We start from the raw sequence: 16,886 nt of genomic DNA on the forward strand, positions 1-16,886 counted from the left end.
TACATTTACACTATTACAAATAATTATTTAATCTAATTAGTTAATTACATAAATGATTGCAATTTCTGTCGTCCAAAACAATGATCTCATGGGTTTGAATGCCATCTTGTGCATTTTCTCAGTTTAATATATTATTTTTTACGATTTAAATTTATGCTAAAAAAAAAAGGCCAAACAAGCTGTTCAATGGTATTATGACCTGGATATGAACTTTTTTTTTGTTTGTTTTAATGCAAAATTTCTTATGGCCAATGGCATAATTTACTTTTAAACTAATGTGCAGTCAAGAATCATCAAAGTGTCCAGAAATGATTTATTACAGATGACTGTTTGCCTTTCACATGCTGTTTCATTTTGGCAAAAGCTGATAGTATCTGGACCCTAAAGCAAGAAAGCCAGCTAGCGTTCTTCTATACATATGAAGCCTCAGGGATTATGTGTGATTAAGTGTGTATGTACACAAATACGACCTCACTACCTAGAGCAATACTTATTCAGGTCTTGTTCAAACACACATACGCATGTACAACTCAATCGCACGGAGGGCCAGGCCAATAACAAACGTGAAGTGAGGTTATGAATAATCACAAACACGGCGCAGATAAAAGGACTGAGCACTGATGGCATATTTTACTGCAAGAAAAAGGGTACATTTGTATTAAGCAGCAGTCCCTAAAACATCCTGTATTAAAATGAAGGAGCTTAGTGATTATCTTGTGTTCATCTGGCTCAGGTGACGTGTGGACGAGGGAGTGTGTAACTCTCCTCCTCCTTCGCTGCCGCAGCTGAGCTTTGTTCCATTGTCAGTATAAAAGGATGAAAGTCTCAGGTTACAATTTTCATATAAAATAACCCAGGGGCTTAAAAAGGCTTGGCGTGCTGGATCAATCCTTGGTCCCTTTTTGTCGTTACGCTGCAGGTGATTTTCCGTCGCAGGTGTGATATTCACTTGTTCCTCAGATCTCTTTGAACCTGAAATAAAAAAAAGAACAGATGAAACCACTGCAAACACATGGTGCGAAATTAAACGCTTCCCTAATAATCAGCAGATTCACTCAATGTAATAAAACAAAAACCAGATCAAATAATCACCACCTGTGGATTTGACGAGTGTCAAAAGGGGCGATTGGAGACCATTAGTGGAATGAATGCATGTACGGAAGTAAAAAGCACAAAAATGGCTTAGCTTAGCAGTTTTTGTTTTAATGGAAAATTCATTACCGAAAAAAAAAAAAAAAAAAAAACCTGACTGATAATTACAAGGGTGTCAGAGCCGTAAATATATCACAGTTGGAAGTGCATACATCATTTTCCATCTCAACACACACATTTCTGCCAGTCATTTGGGAAAAGAGTAAAAACGAACATCTCCCGAGACAGGTTGCAACCTCTTGGAGTAATTGTGACTGCCTTGCAATCTCTAAAAATAGCCTTCACTAAATTATATTGAAAGCAGGAAGGACCAATTAGTTCAAGAACAGCATTGCTTTGGTGACGACGATTTATATTTCGGGCAGCCACTAATATCAAGTACATGTAATGGCAATCATCTCAAGCAGCGTCATTCTGTAGATTTAAAGGCCACTAGCTAATGATTGATGGTTAAACCGTAATAAAATCACTGTAAAAGTGCTATTTAAAGATGATGACCTACTATTGAAGAAAAATCAAAACCTTTCTTAATCAGCCTATTAGAATGATCTCTGAAGGATCACGTGACCCCTGAAATTTAGCTTTGCCAAAAAAAAATAAATACTTAAATAGAAAACCACAACTTTATACACTACAGGCCAAAAGTTTGGAATAATTATAGATATGTCTATTAATGTATTCTTTTAAATTAAATGTATATGCGTGTATATATATATATATTAAATATACACAAATACAAATGCATGCAATTGAATTAGGGCTGTCAATGTATTTTTTCAAACACAAGAGCGAGCACTCATGGTACACGGCCACACTGAGACATTCAACACACCGCAATTTCTTTCTGTAAACTCCCACTGCAATGTTACAATAATAGGTATATAATACAGTTTACCATTATTTCAACATATCTGAAATCTTTTAATTTATCACAATAAAAATAGCGGAAGTCTCTCCATAATTCACACGCTCTGTCGATTTTGATCCGTGTTTTCATAAGTCAATCCGATTCACGTTTGGCCTGATGAGCTTCAGCGGATACATTTTTGTTTTGTTTTTTATATCGATGTGGAGTTTGTGTTGGAGTTTGTGTTGTGTTTGAGTGTGGGTTGTTTTTTGGCTACCTCCATGTCGTTAGCTGCAGTGCCGTCGCATAGACTGCATATAAAAAGGAGAGAGGCTCGGGAGTGCGCATGCACGTCACATCCGATTGATTTCGCAGAAAATCCGACCCGGAGACTTAAAGGAGTAGTTCACTTTTCAAAAAACTTTTGCTGATAATTTACTCACCCCTATGTCATCCAAGATGTCCATGTCTTTCTTTCTTCAGTCGAAAAGAAATTAAGGTTTTTGATGAAAACATTCCATATAATGGACTTCAGTGGGAACCAGACGGTTCAAGTTCCAAAAGAAACTTTCAGTACAAACTGCAAACTTGTTCAAATGGCTTTAAACGATTCCAGACGATAAATAAGGGTCTTATCAAGCGAAACGATCGCTCATTTTAAAAAAAAAATAAATAAATAACAAAGTTTAAGTTTTATAAGATCAAACGCTCGCCTTGCTCTGTTCTGTAACGCACTCCTGTTCGAACTCGTTCATCAAAATGAACAAATCTTTTTCCAAATCAATTCGTTCGTTTCTTTCGCCGAATGAACCAGATGACTCGGAAAAAGATTTGTTCATTTTGATGAACGAGTTATAAAACTTAAACTTTGTTATTTATTTATAAAACGAGCGATCGTTTCGCTTGATAAGACCCTTATTCATCGTCTGGAATCGTTTAAAGCCCTTTAAACAAGTTTGCAGTTTGTACTTAAAGTTTCTTTTGGAACTTGAACCGTTTGGTTCCCACTGAAGTCCATTATATGGAGAAAAATCCTGGAATGTTTTCATCAAAAACCTTAATTTCTTTTCGACTGAAGAAAGAAAGACATGGACATCTTGGATGACATTGGGGTGAGTAAATTATCAGCGAAAGTTTTTTCAAAAGTGAACTACTCCTTTAACATAGAAATAGGAATACAGGCCTTCAAAGGTAATGCAAAACCCGACAAGTAGGGCTGGGGTAAACGATTATTAACTAAACGATTAGTTGGGCTATTATTTTATCGATTAGTCGACTAATCTAATGACAAATATAAAGAATATTTTTCTGCTGCTCGATTAATAAAAAAAAAAACATTTATCTCAAATAAATACTAGTGTACTGAATCATGATACTATAAGTTGGCTAACGTTAGTCTAATGTTATGTATTTGAACACGTCATTAGAACTCTACAACCGCCAAAACAGTGTTATTAAAATATTTTTTTACAAACATTATTTATCATAGAGAATGTTTAAATACTAATATCAGCTGAGGAGGGAAACGGAGGTTTACCGTTTTTACTGTGTGTGATTCATTTCATTTCAAAGCACATTCACTTCTAGTTGTCTTCGTCCTCTATTCTGCAATGTTTCGGTCTCCCACGTGTGTGTGCGGCAAGCTGTACCACCGGGAACGTGCAAAAAATAAATAAATAAAGAAGTGTCGAGGCAAAAATATGACGTCGACATCATCGACGCGCTGCTATAGTACTACCGACAAGTGGATCATTGTAATGTGTGATTACAATCCCTTCACACACAGGCAATAAAAAAAGAATTAATTTTAGAAGAAAAGTTACATATAGCACCTTAAACGCATGCACTTAATTCAAAATCATTAGCGCAAATAAATTGATGAAGCATGCAAAATTACGACATTAACGTAATTTAAGTCGCGCAGTTAGATGATCTTAGAAGTCAGGAGTTTATCACATGCATCTACTTCTCCGTTTCCAATCAGATCTTTTTAAGCAGCAAAACTCCAGGAAAGTTCAGTCCAGTTATCCAATCCAAAAAAAAAACAAAAAAAAAATTAAGGTCTTAGGATACAACATCAGAGATGGCAGAGAAAACAGTTGTCGGTTTAGCTTTAAAACATGAACATATAGTACTTGTAAAGTAAGTATGCGTGAGTCTGTTATATAGATCCTACAAAAAAACGTGCATGTGGGGTTTTGATCGCACATTGTTTTTATGCACACATTTCAGTACATTTTATAACTGTCATGTGTATGTTGTTGTGTTTAGCTCTAAGCAAGCTCTTTTCTATTGCAGTGTACTCTGAATTCTGAAAAGTTTTCATGTGTGCATAAATGTATGAATTATATAGACTCAAACTGGCTCAAAGGGTCCATTTTTGGAAAGACACCAAATTTACTTTAAAAAGCTTGCAGAAAATACTGTTTTGTAAGTAATAGTATCATCCTTCAATGTGATAGTTTACTTTTTTGGAAAGCAAATGCTGCTAAAATAATCACGTTAAACATAAACAAGATAAATGATGTATGCCTAAATTTCACGATAAGTATGCAACTAATCACGATTAAAAATGTTAATCTATTGACAGCCCTATATATACATATATAGCAATAAGTTTACATGAATATATTCAGGATCTCCTTACATATTTCATCATAAATGCAAAGAACAAGACGAATTAGGGATATTCACCCTCTCTGCCTTGTAGTGTATCCGCACCATCCTCTGATCTCCTTATAGACGAGTCTGGACAACAGCTACAGGAATAAGAACAAGGGGAGACTGTGAGAAACTGGCTTGAAAACACACATCCATCATGCTATTACACATAGGATAATATTACAGATAATGTTGGACTAAACAATAATGATGATAAACAGCAACTGAAGTCTCACCAGGCAGGCCAGAACATCAGCAGTAATGAGCATATAGAAAACATTGTTCCAACCGGTGGGAGAGATCAGACCAGCCAACAGAGGCCCAACAGCGGCACCTAGAGGTCAATAAACATGTTGTGACACAACATGTAACTTTTGTGAAGTTTTCAAAACAAACATTGGTTACTGAATGTTACATTTAAATTTACTGTCAACAGCCTTTTAAAAACATTGCTCGTTTTTTAAATGCCAATAACAAAACGTTTAAAATAAACTGCCAGATTATAACACAATAAATAGAAAAAAAACCTCACATTCCCTGCATACCTATTGATCCAGTTCCGTCAATAATGGCGGTCACAGTGGACAGTGCCCTAGAGTTCCCTCTCAGACACTCGTGGGTTCCCTAAAAGATAAGAAAAACATTATGAAATTCAACAGCACATAAAGCTTGATACATTCCAAAACAGTTTATTGATCACTTATTGACGGCGAGATTTTAAAGGTCACTGTTGGTATATTGGTTTTAAGTCTTTATTTATTTTTTGAAACTAAACAAATGTCCATGTGAAGAGCACATGGAGGAAACCGCTTACTAAGTCAGCTGACACAGCAGTGGTGATGAGGGCGTAGGGTCCATTCACGAGAGCACCACACCACAGCAACATGCCTGCGGGTCAGAGAAGAAGATGCAGACACACAAGAGACAAGCTGTCATTTCTGGGAATCAATATTCGCAAGATAATGGTTTAATTGATAATTAACAACATCATCCTTACACCACTATCCCCATACATACAACAATGTAAAATATATTGCTTAAATGTAATATTGTAGCCAGGTAAGACGGTTAGGGTAGATTCAAAGGCAAACTTTACTGCTTAGTTAAAAATATTTTTTTGGCATGTGTTTCAGCCTGCATGATTGAAGATTTGAACACGATTGCAGAATTGAAGATTGATTTAAATTGATCAAATTTCAAACTAGAGCCAGACCGATATATCTGCAGACCGATATTATCGGCCGATATTAGGCATTTTCCAAACTATCGGTATCGGCAGTTATAATGGCCGATAAATGAATATTTCAAAAATAAAATAAAAACGGACGAAACACGCTTGAACCATGTCATGAGTGTTGGAGTTGTATAGTTTGTCCACCAGAGGGCACTCTACACCGTTCCTGTTGGCAAAACTCGTTAAATTGGGCACGATACACACATTGCTTGAATAACAATTAAAAGAACATCCCCATCAGTTCTCTTAACTCAAATAAGCATGACAAAATTTGTGACTATCATGTCCAGTTTAAAATAAATAAATGAAATCGGAATATCGGATATTAAAACCAAAAATATTTGTATCGGTATCAGCCTTCAAAATCCTTAATTATCGGTCGGGCTCTATTTCAAACCACCTATGCAAGTTTCTTTTATTTTTCTGACCAAAACAACATGCAAATAACACAAAAAAACCTACAAAAAACAATAAAACAAAACCACGAAAAAAAAAAAAACCCATACAAAACACAAACACAAAAAGTACTCCATACTCACCGATAGTGGTTGGCAAGCCATTCTGGCCGATCTTATTAAACAGGAACAGCTTGAGAAAGAAAAGCAAATATGAATAAGCAGCAGTTCTCTAAGGTAAAGAAAGATAAACATGTCCGTCCATTTAGAGAACTTCACAGGTAAACTCGAGCTTGAAGGCGTTGTGTGTACAAGATTTCAGCTGTCTGTAAAAACTGTGAGCAAACTTTGACAACATGTTGCGAGCTAGCCAGTTTGACACTTTTCTCTAGAAAGCACAATCTACAAAGAGGAACATTTACAGACAGAATCAGTGTCGCTTGACATAAATATTGCACATTAAAATCGGAACAAATCTAAACTTGATGGATTAGCTTTAGTTAATGGATAAGGGAACATTCAATGCTTTTACATCCTCTTAATAGTCGCTAAGTTTGCATTTCGTGCAAAAACATGGCAAAAGAACAATTGAGACTCACCATAGGAGCAGCAATAATCAACATGGCCCAGCAAGTAGTGGCTCGGCCCCCGCTGTAGTCTGATATCAATCCAGCCAGTATGCCACCTAAAAAAAAAAATACTTGGATATTTCGTATGGCTAAAATAAATCTAAAATGTATCATATCCACTTGCTTACCCACGATTCCTCCCACATCAAATAATGTAGATAGGTCGCCAGCTTCTTTCGGATCAAAATGAGCTAAGGAATAGAGCAGACTGATTTGTTGCAATTTATAGGGATTTTTTCGACTGTTTATTTGTGCACAAGAGCCTGAGAGCATCTGATGAAGGATTCTCACCAATATTAGAGATGTATAAAGGAAGCCAGTATAGGAAGGTGTAGCTGACCAACTTGGCAAAAAGCAAACACAAGGAGAACTCCACCACACCCTGCAGAATGAAGACAGCACATTTTTCAACAATAACATTATGATATTTACTTCTGTCCTGGCAACAAATGAATGTAGCTGTTAGTGTTCTGTACTAGCTTGTACACATTTGCAACATCATATTTCCTCATATCTGATGTTACTCAATAGGGTGAATTGCTTATTTCGTAGCATTCTTCATACAAGTTGCTTTACATAAAAAGCATCTGCTTAAGGTAAAGGAATAAATGTAAATCCAAAAATGGACTAAAATGATTTTCTTACTCAGTATTTACAACAAATTTAGATTATTTTTAAAATCAAGATACACTAAGATGAGAAGCAAAATTACTTTAGAGGTAAGAAAAATTATCTTGATTTCCATTTGAATTATAAAAAAAATAAATTCCCTTCATTTTGATTTTTTTTTTCATAAAACAAGACTTCGTCTTAAAGGGATAGTTCACCCTAAAATGAAAATTAAGTCATAATTTACTCACCCTGGTGTTGTTCTAATGCTGTATGCCCTTCTTTCTTTTATACACCACAAAAGGACAACAAATAGTAAAAAGAAACACATTCATGCTTGTCCATATCATGGTAGCCACCAACATCAAGCTTTTAAAAAATGATCACAGAATGATCCCATGAGAGACATCCCGTATATTCCAAGTATTCTGGGGCTATTTGATAGGGTTTGGCGTAAAAATACAAAATAGAATACAAATAGAAATTTAATATATTATTTAACAAAAATCCTGACCTTGGCCGTTCATGAGACTAAAAGTGCCGCAGTTCACTCCGAAACGCCCAGAAAAAGCAAGTTGTGAGAAATCATGATTAACAAAAACGTGACATGAAATACAATCCATGTACCTTCGTTGGGATTAATATATCCGTTGTGTTATCGCGTTCACATCTATCAACTGTCATTCTGGCTGTCATCAGACAAACAAAAATCCAGTCCGATAATATTTGACTCCTTGAAAAAAGTACACAGATACTTTTTTGAGGGATTTCTAGGCATTGTATTTCATGTCATATAATCGTGTTTATCTTATGTCGTGTTAAGGATTTAAGGGTTTAAGGATCTTGTGTGCTTTTTCTGGGCGAGACAGAGTGAACTGCGAAGCTAATGGAGACTCATGAACACACAGGTCATGTAATTGGGCATAGAAGATCAAAATACATAAAATTTCGGTTGTTTCACACCAAACCTTACACCCCTGAACACTTGAAATATACGGCACATGTCTCATGGGATCAATCTGGTATACTTTTGCATAATTTTTTTTATATTTTTATTCCCCTTTTGTGGTCAAAAAAGATAGGGCTTGAGAGTAAATGACAATTTTCAGGTTAGGGTGAACTACCCCTTAAAGTCATTTTGCTTCCCCAGTACATTGACGTAAGAATAGTTCCTATTCTTTATAGAAAACAAGACAAAAATACTAGCAAGAAAAACATTTTTCTTTCAGTGTACAGTTAAGCAAAAATATTATATTTAGATTGGGAGAGCAAAAAGCTTTTTTTTTTGGCACTTGACAGAATTGGCTCATCTATAATAATGAACAGATCAGGTCAACTCCATCTCTTAAAAATAAATTCTTTACAAAGACTGACTAACAGCTGTGGGTGTAAAACTGAGAATAACAGGTCACTCACAGGAATCTTGAGCGCTCCGCAGAAGCTGATGGCTTCTGTGTGATCTTCCACCGGCTCCACGGCTGTGGAGGTGTGACTGCTGAAGATCTCCTCATTACTGGACGAGTTCCTCAACAAAGGCTCCTGCTCCACACTTTCCTAAACACAATAGAGCCTGTTAGTGTTATGTAATGGGGGAAAAAAACGTCCGTTAAAGGAAGAACAGTAAGAGACAATACTTAAAGTAAATACTGTATACTTAATGGTGGAATACACTACATGACTTTTGCACAGCTTTTCGTTCTGATTTGCAGTCTGGAGGAGTAAATGCTAGTGGCTGGAAATTATAGCCAGTCTGCAGATTGTGGTTAGAGTTGACAGATTTCACAGAAAAATCAGTGTATGATGGGCAGAGACTCCCATTTTTCTTTTTAAGCTTCAGACTATGATTCCTTCCAGTTGGAGGACACATACTATTTTATAGACCATGTGTCTTTTAGCAATAAGGCACGTTTCTATGTAAGTTTGTTGTGTTCGGTACAACTTGAAAATCCGGTAGTGTGAGATTCTGAGTCATTTAGTGTATGAGCCCAGTTTGTCCTATGTAACCAAGTCAGCAAGTGTTCTAAAAAAGTTCAGATTTTTGAAAGGCGTGTAGTGAATTCCAGGCACTGAGATCAACTTAGTGAATACAGTTCAACAGACAGCTAAAACTATGGAAGCTTGTTTCCGTCACTGAATAAAAATAAATAAATAAATAATTGTGACTTTTTTTATCTCACAATTGCGAGATATGAAGTCAGAATTGTGAGAAATAAAGTCACAATTGTGAGATAAAAAAGAATTGTGAGATATAAAGTCGCAATTCTGAGAAATAAAGTCGCAATTGCGAGATATAAAGTCGCAATTCGGAGAAATAAAGTCACAATTCTGAGAAATAAAGTCACAATTCTGAGAAATAAAGTCGGAATTGCGAGATAAAAAGTCGGAATTGCGAGATATAAAGTCGGAATTGCGAGATATAAAGACGCAATTCTGAGAAATTAAGTCGCAATTGTGAGAAAAAAAAGACAGAATTGCGACTATCTAAAAATTCTGACTTTTTTTCTCACAATTGCGAGTTTACATCTCGCAATTCTGACTTTATAACTATATAATTGCGAGTTATCAGGCCAATATTCTATGGGGAAAAAAAGACTAACTTAAAAAAAAAAGACTAAAATAAATAAATAAATAATTATGACTTTTTATCTCACAATTGCGAGATATGAAGTCAGAATTGTGAGAAATAGTCACAATTGTGAGATAAAAAAGAATTGTGAGATATAAAGTCGCAATTCTGAGAAATAAAGTCGCAATTGCGAGATATAAAGTCGCAATTCTGAGATTTGCGACTTTTTTCCCCTCAGAATAGTTTATATCTCACAATTCTGACTTTACAACATGCAATTTCGACTTAATACCATGCATTTCTGACTTTATAACACGCAATTGCGAATTTATATCTCGCAATTTTGACTTTATATCTCGCAATTCTGACTTTATATCTCGCAATTGTGACTTTATAACACGCAATTGCGACTTTATATTACGCAATTCTGACTTTATATCTCGCAATTCTGAGAAATATAGTCAGAATTGTGAGATGTGAACTTGCAATTGTGAGAAAAGTCAGAATTGTGAGATAAAAGTCGGAATTACCTTTTTTATTTTTCATTCTGTGGCGGAAACAAGCATCCATATAAAACTCATCCAGATTGCATTACAAGCTATTTTCTCAGTTCACTAGTGCTTCTGCTTTCAATTCTCAGCCAATTCACTAGTGATGTGTACAATCCTGTTGTAAATGAGAGGCTAAAGGTAATGCAAACACTAATTTCTCAAAAAAAAGATTTATTTATTGTAATCTAATGGCAGTCAATCAAGCATCAGTAAGCCTTTTCACATTAGTTTGCAACTCCGCTCACATATTAAACGGCTGTGAGGGGAGAACTTCTGTTTATCTGGTCATTCAAGTAAAGCAAAATGATGGTAGTAACATGCAGCTAGTGTCAATCAAACTGTGTGAACCTAGCTTTAAAGTTTCATTGAGTAGATACTTCATCAAATATTTGGCAGCAAGAGAAAACTCATTTTTAAACAAACTCACATGGTGTTGTGGTGGAGTACAGTTCACATCTTCAGGTTCTGTAAAAGAGAAACCGCATGTTGTGATTCTGTTCCTGTCTTTGGATGCATAAACATGCCGATTCCCCTCCGATATAGCATGTGTGACTTACTTTCAACCAAGAAGAAAAAGCAGATGACTCCAGTGCAAGCGATGATGATACCAGGCACAATGAATGACAGGCCCCACGCGGACGACACATAGACACCAGCAATGAGCGAACCAAGAATGTTTCCCACTGAGGTGTGAGAATTCCAGATTCCCATGATGAACCCACGCCTGCATAAACAACATCAGGAGGACTGAATATACAGAACAACCTGGCACTATAGGGCTGTCAACTTTAGTCGTTTAGTCGACTAATCGGTCGATGCCGTCGTGGTCGACTGACATTCTTATTGGTCGACCAGTTGCATTTTTTTTTTTACCAATAGAAGGAATTTTTCAATGACTTACTCCTTGATATTTATTCATTTATAAGCAGTTATTTATTACTGTATTCTAAATATAATTAGCCTATGTTTTGTCCCCAACTTTAAAATGCTTTAATTTAGGCTATTTTTGTAACTGCGCACACACATAATACACTCGGGAACCGCACCTGTGGCTGACTGCGCTGCTGCTCGCGCTCGGTAAGGGATGCTGTATTCATTCAGTTAGAACGCTGCTTGTTTTGGCTTTAGTCGACAAAATGTCCAGGAAATCTAAATCTTTTGTCTGGCTGCATTTTAAAACAAAGACGACAAGACTGTGGAGGGAGGCGATCGCGTTGCCATTATGAGCGCACAAGTCGCGCGTCTATATTTAAAATCGAACTTGAGCGCGCAAAAGACGTGAGCAGCCTTTTAACGGCTATATCATGCTGACTGAATAGATTGTGTTTTCTTAATGTTTTCGTTTTTATTTGTACACTTGACGCATTTGAAAATAGCCTAAATAATGCAACAAAACGAAAATAAACCTATACGCGGTCCTACAGCCTATTATAGTATTGTTTTTAAGTTATTTGGGGTTTTTTGAGTGTTGTTTAAAACGCCTTGATCGTCAGGACTAAAGTTAACCCATAGCTTTGAAAGTAAAGAAGAATATAAAGCCTGTATAAACGAGAGCTTTTGTTGGGATTTTTCATTATGTGGAAGATAGCAGTTATATTTTTTGCAGCGTGTGGTGTGGTCAGGTGCGCGATTGGGACTGTAGACCTAGGACAGAGCTCTTCACTTTTTGCAGTTAAAAAATCACTTAATTTTCAAAGAATTGTATTATTATTATAGTTTTATTTATTTGTGATGTTTTTTCGTTGTTGTTTTATAAATGCTCAATGAAAATTGTTTAAAAAATGTTTAATCAAAACATCACGTTTTTTTTTTTTTTTTTTTTTTTAGTCGACTAATCGTTGAGCAGGACTCGACTTTGGTCGACTAAGGATTTCTTTGGTTGAATACAGCCCTACCTGGCACTTTGACAATCTTAAGATTCAATTACCAATTAATTAATATGAAGTTTGAAATTGGAATTTTAAGGTCAACATGAAATCAAAATACACCCGGTTTACTTCATTAAGGAACTGCCTTTCAAAAAGTGTGATGTGAAGATCTTTGAATAAAAAAAAAAATACTTCTTGTTTGTAAAAACACTTTTCTGCTCACTAAGGATCACACTAAATACACAGTAAACAGTTATATTTTGAATTATTATTATTATTATATTTTAAAATGTAATGTAATACTGTGATGGCAAATCTGGATTTTTTTTTTTTTTTGATTAATAGAACGTTCCAAAGGAAATATTTTATAGCATTATACTGTCACTTAAATAACATAAAACATGAAATAATAAATAATAATAATAACAATAATCTTACTGACCCCAAAATTTTGAGAACAAAATTTCAAGCATGAAAAAAGCCTGGTAAAACTTTACAATAACGTCTCATTTGTTAACATTAGTTAATGCATTTGCTTAAATAAGCTAACAGTGAGCATCATGTTACAGCATTTATTAACTTTTATTAATAAAAATGTTAATATTTTTGTTAGTTCACAGTGTGTTAACTAACGTTAACTAAACAGATACAATATTTTGATTTCAATAATGTATTAGAAAATGTTGAGATTAGCATTAAGCACTAAGATTAATAAATACTGCAGAAGTATTGTTCATAGTTACTAATGTAGTTAACTAATGTACCATAAGATTTTAATCAAAATGTAATAACTTTCTCTGCCTCTGGCATAACTTAGGCCATGCAGGTTATTGGATAACATATCCAATAGCTTATAAATAGTTATTTGGAATAGTTTTGCTAACTCAAATTCATATTTGGCTCTTTTCTAAAATAAAAAAACCCACTGTTCACCATCCAATCAGCTCCTGATGGATAATGATGCATTTCTTTATAAATATCCTGTTTCACCCTGAATTGTCACATTATTGAAATAAAATGGTTCGCAATTGAGGTTTAATATTAACAACTCATGACAAGTTAGGCATTGTGGGATTGTGGCTGCAGGTACGGACTGAGGAGATCTGCATTTCGTTGTGTTAGTGGAAAATGCAGATACAATTTCTGCACTGTCAACAACACATATACTGAGCAAGCAGTCACTTACTTTCCCTTCCCAAACCAGTTCCCAACACACGCTACCACTGCCGGCCAGCCTGTAGTCTGCACCAGCCCATTTAAGGCCTGCAAAAGAAAAACGTATCAATCAGCAAACCTGAAGAGCACATGCGACATGTTCAAGAAGCATTGTAATCCGCATTGTTCGGTCATGTGCTAGCCGTGTGACTCGTCTCGTACCAAAATGACTCAAGGTTTACTGAGAAATAACTCTGGGCCAGTAAGACTGAACTAAAATAATGCTCAATGTGATATATCTGTCTGTCAAACACTTATAATGTTTTTAATTCCTAATTCTTTTAATTTCACTTTGAAAAATCACTCCTGACTAGAAAGAATCACTTCTGTTTTTTTAGTTTCACAAAGAGAACTTCTAGTACTCTCTCTCTCTATCTGGATTTGGATTATTTTTTTAGGCGACACACCTTCTTACATTGGTTTATATATTAATAAAATATATCCAGCTTACCTGAATCAAGCAATAATACCAGAAAGAATGGATTCGCCAGTAAAATCCCAGGCCAAAAAGAGCAGTGAAAAGGCCACTGAGAAGCATCCCTGAGCTCAGGTAGTAACGCAAGGGCAGTCGCTCTCCAAACATCCCACTGTCAAAAATATTTGGGGTTATACCTCAAGCAAAACACACCAGTCTAACAAAGAAAGTCCAATTTCATACCTAAAGAACATGCCGATAGCATATGCAACGAGGAAGCAGTTGTCCAACACTCCAAATAGGTTCTGGTAATTTTTCTGGTCTGAATTGAACACAGAGATGGATGCGTTAATACACACTACCGTTTAAAAGTTAAGGTCAGAAAGACTTTTCTTTTTTGGAGAAATTAATACTTTGATTAAGCAAGGGAATATATTAATAAGTCAAAAGTGACAGTAAAAACACAATGTTGTTGTTAAAATAAATAAATAAATCGCATCCAAAATAAAAGATTGTGTTTAAGTTTACATAATATATGTGTGTGTAGTGTGTATAATTAATTTTTATATATAAACACCCACACATGCATGTATATATTTAAGAAAAATGTGTTATTAATGTATCAAATATTTATATTTATATATAATATTAATTGTGAATAAATATATATAAAATATATACATGCACAAATTTCTTAAATATATACAGTACATGCATGTGTGGGTATTTATACAAATTAATTATACACACTACACAAACATATATTATGTAAACACAAACTTTTATTTTGGATGCGATTAATCGCTAGTTTCCACAAAAACATTAAGCGGGACTGTTTTCAACAGCTTCTTGAAGAATCAAAACACCATCTCTGAATGATTTGAGGACCATGTGATACTGAAGACTGGAGTAACGATGCTGAAAATGCTACTTGGATTATGTTTTAAAATAATTATGTAAAAATATTGTACTTTATAATAATATTTAAGAGACTTCTTTTAAAAGCATTTTTTTTTTATCTTACCGACCTCAAACTTTTGAAAGTGTATGGTTGGGGGGGTATGAAGGGCAGATCTTACTTTATTAAAACGAATCAAACTCACCAAAAGGAGCCCAATCACACCAGGTGTCATTGTCGGTGATGTTGAGGTCTGCTGGATGAATAACATAAGAGCAGTTTCTGTGCAGCTGACTCTGTCAAGAAAAAAAACAAAACAAGCATAAATGTATTATTTAACACATCTTACACATGCAACTGCTATCATGTGATTTATCTGTATATATAAAAAACTGTTGTTGCGTAACTTCTCTACAGATCAGGCCTATCACTCAGCTAGTTAATGTTTAGTTTCTAGGTTGTATGAATTTTTATTACCTTGACAATACTGATAGGCTTTCGAGAGAGGTGGTAGCTGGTGTAGAAGACGAACGTTAGGATGAGAATGGAGAATCTGTACCTAATCAAAAGAAATAAATAGAAGGAACGTTTCTAAATAAAATTATTTGCAATATTGGTGAAAGCAGAATGTGTTTGCTTTATTACATGAAACAGTCAACCAGTGATAGAAATGAAACCACATTTCATGACGCACAGGAAGCCAAGGCAAACACATACAAACATTGAATGATCTGATTTTTTTTTTTAAACATTTCCTGTGGGGGAAGCATGTTTAACCCAGTTTTCATCAGTTTGAGGGCTATGCACACTGCAAAAGCGAAACCTGTAACATTTATGTCACAGTATTCTGTGCTTACTGATGAGGTAGGCACATAAAAATAATAATTAGAAAAAATTAAGATGTGGATATTTAAACCATGTTTTGAGTACGTAAATGAGTTGATATGGTGCACTGGTTAGTGATTTTTAATAAAATAAAACAAATACATAAATTAAATTGTGAATTCAACACGTTGAGGTGTACATTAGCACTAACTGAAAACCAAAAAAATCAATAGTCACGTCTTCAACAATACAGCCCCACATGATGGGATAAATGTAACATCATAGAGGTGTTATCTGTATAGAAGTGTGATGTGTTTACATGGGCCTGTTACTCACCAGCTGTCTCTGGAGAAAGAGGTAATGAGTTTGATGCCCGGGGCCAGAGATCTCATTTTTACAGGTTGTTGGTTTCGTTGTAAAAAATATATAAGTTATATATATATAGCTGTGCTAAAGATTACCCGACGTCATAAACAAAAAATAAAAAAATCCCATTTCTATTAAAATTTTTAAAAACGCAAATTTAATGTTAAAATCGTCAAAAGCAAGTAAAACATACAGCGAAACTAACTTAGCTGACGTATCGTGTTTTGTACGTTAAGTTAAAGATCAGCTTGCGTTAACGTTAATTTCTCACGAGTCACGACCTAAAACTACGAGACGAGTCCATTTAGACATGTTCATTGAAAGTCGGCGATCCAAAACAAACGTTAGATGTAAAAGTTGCCTTTAAAGTATCGGAGACGTACTGTCATTTCCTAATTCCAGTGGTGGAAAAACCTTAAAGCGCTCTGAATTCCCAAAGATTTCCATGGTTGCCCTGACTGGTGGTCCGTCTACGTTTGAAGCCGGGTGCTATTAATACCCGTTCGTCTGGTCTACAACATCACATGAGAATTCATTGATCTTTAGCTCGGGCAGTGCAGTTGTACCGTCGCCATTCCTGTTTTCAATTTCCATCCCGGGTTTGCGGCACACACTGGACTCGATCTCGCGGCGGAGTGAACATGTGATACAGACT

The 16,886-nt window shown here is 35.3% G+C and overlaps 1 protein-coding gene across 2 annotated transcripts; it reads right to left on the minus strand.

The window, feature by feature from the left end:
* Positions 1-295: 295 nt before the first annotated feature.
* Positions 296-16,859, minus strand: slc37a2 (solute carrier family 37 member 2). 2 transcript variants are annotated; one of them, XM_039662198.2, is made up of 18 exons: positions 16,202-16,859; positions 15,518-15,599; positions 15,246-15,336; positions 14,386-14,464; positions 14,179-14,314; positions 13,699-13,775; positions 11,202-11,368; positions 11,072-11,109; positions 8,944-9,081; positions 7,210-7,300; positions 7,047-7,109; positions 6,889-6,974; positions 6,434-6,482; positions 5,475-5,548; positions 5,206-5,284; positions 4,897-4,994; positions 4,694-4,758; positions 296-972 (listed from the first exon to the last, which is right to left on the minus strand). In XM_039662198.2, exons 1-18 carry the CDS (start codon positions 16,255-16,257, stop codon positions 957-959), a joined length of 1,485 nt encoding a protein of 494 aa, XP_039518132.2. In that variant the 5' UTR covers positions 16,258-16,859; the 3' UTR covers positions 296-956. The 2 variants fall into 2 exon arrangements, with proteins under 2 accessions (XP_039518132.2, XP_088986029.1); XM_089129903.1 differs by having other exon boundaries at positions 832-972; positions 4,647-4,758.
* Between the last annotated feature and the right edge of the window lie 27 nt (positions 16,860-16,886).

Source organism: Pimephales promelas, chromosome 4, assembly GCF_988280905.1.
Source record: "Pimephales promelas chromosome 4, fPimPro1.hap1.1, whole genome shotgun sequence".
Classification (NCBI taxonomy): Eukaryota; Metazoa; Chordata; class Actinopteri; order Cypriniformes; family Leuciscidae; genus Pimephales; species Pimephales promelas.

Bases quoted from the DNA above. Each gene is read 5' to 3' on its own strand.
- slc37a2 (XM_039662198.2), bottom strand. From the start codon at position 16,257: ATGAGATCTCTGGCCCCGGGCATCAAACTCATTACCTCTTTCTCCAGA. The intron at 13,776-14,178 runs GTAAGCTGGATA...TTTCTTTTGCAG, and splicing joins GGTATTATTGCTTGATTCAG to GCCTTAAATGGGCTGGTGCA. The intron at 5,285-5,474 runs GTAAGCGGTTTC...CTTATCTTTTAG, and splicing joins CTGCTGTGTCAGCTGACTTA to GGAACCCACGAGTGTCTGAG.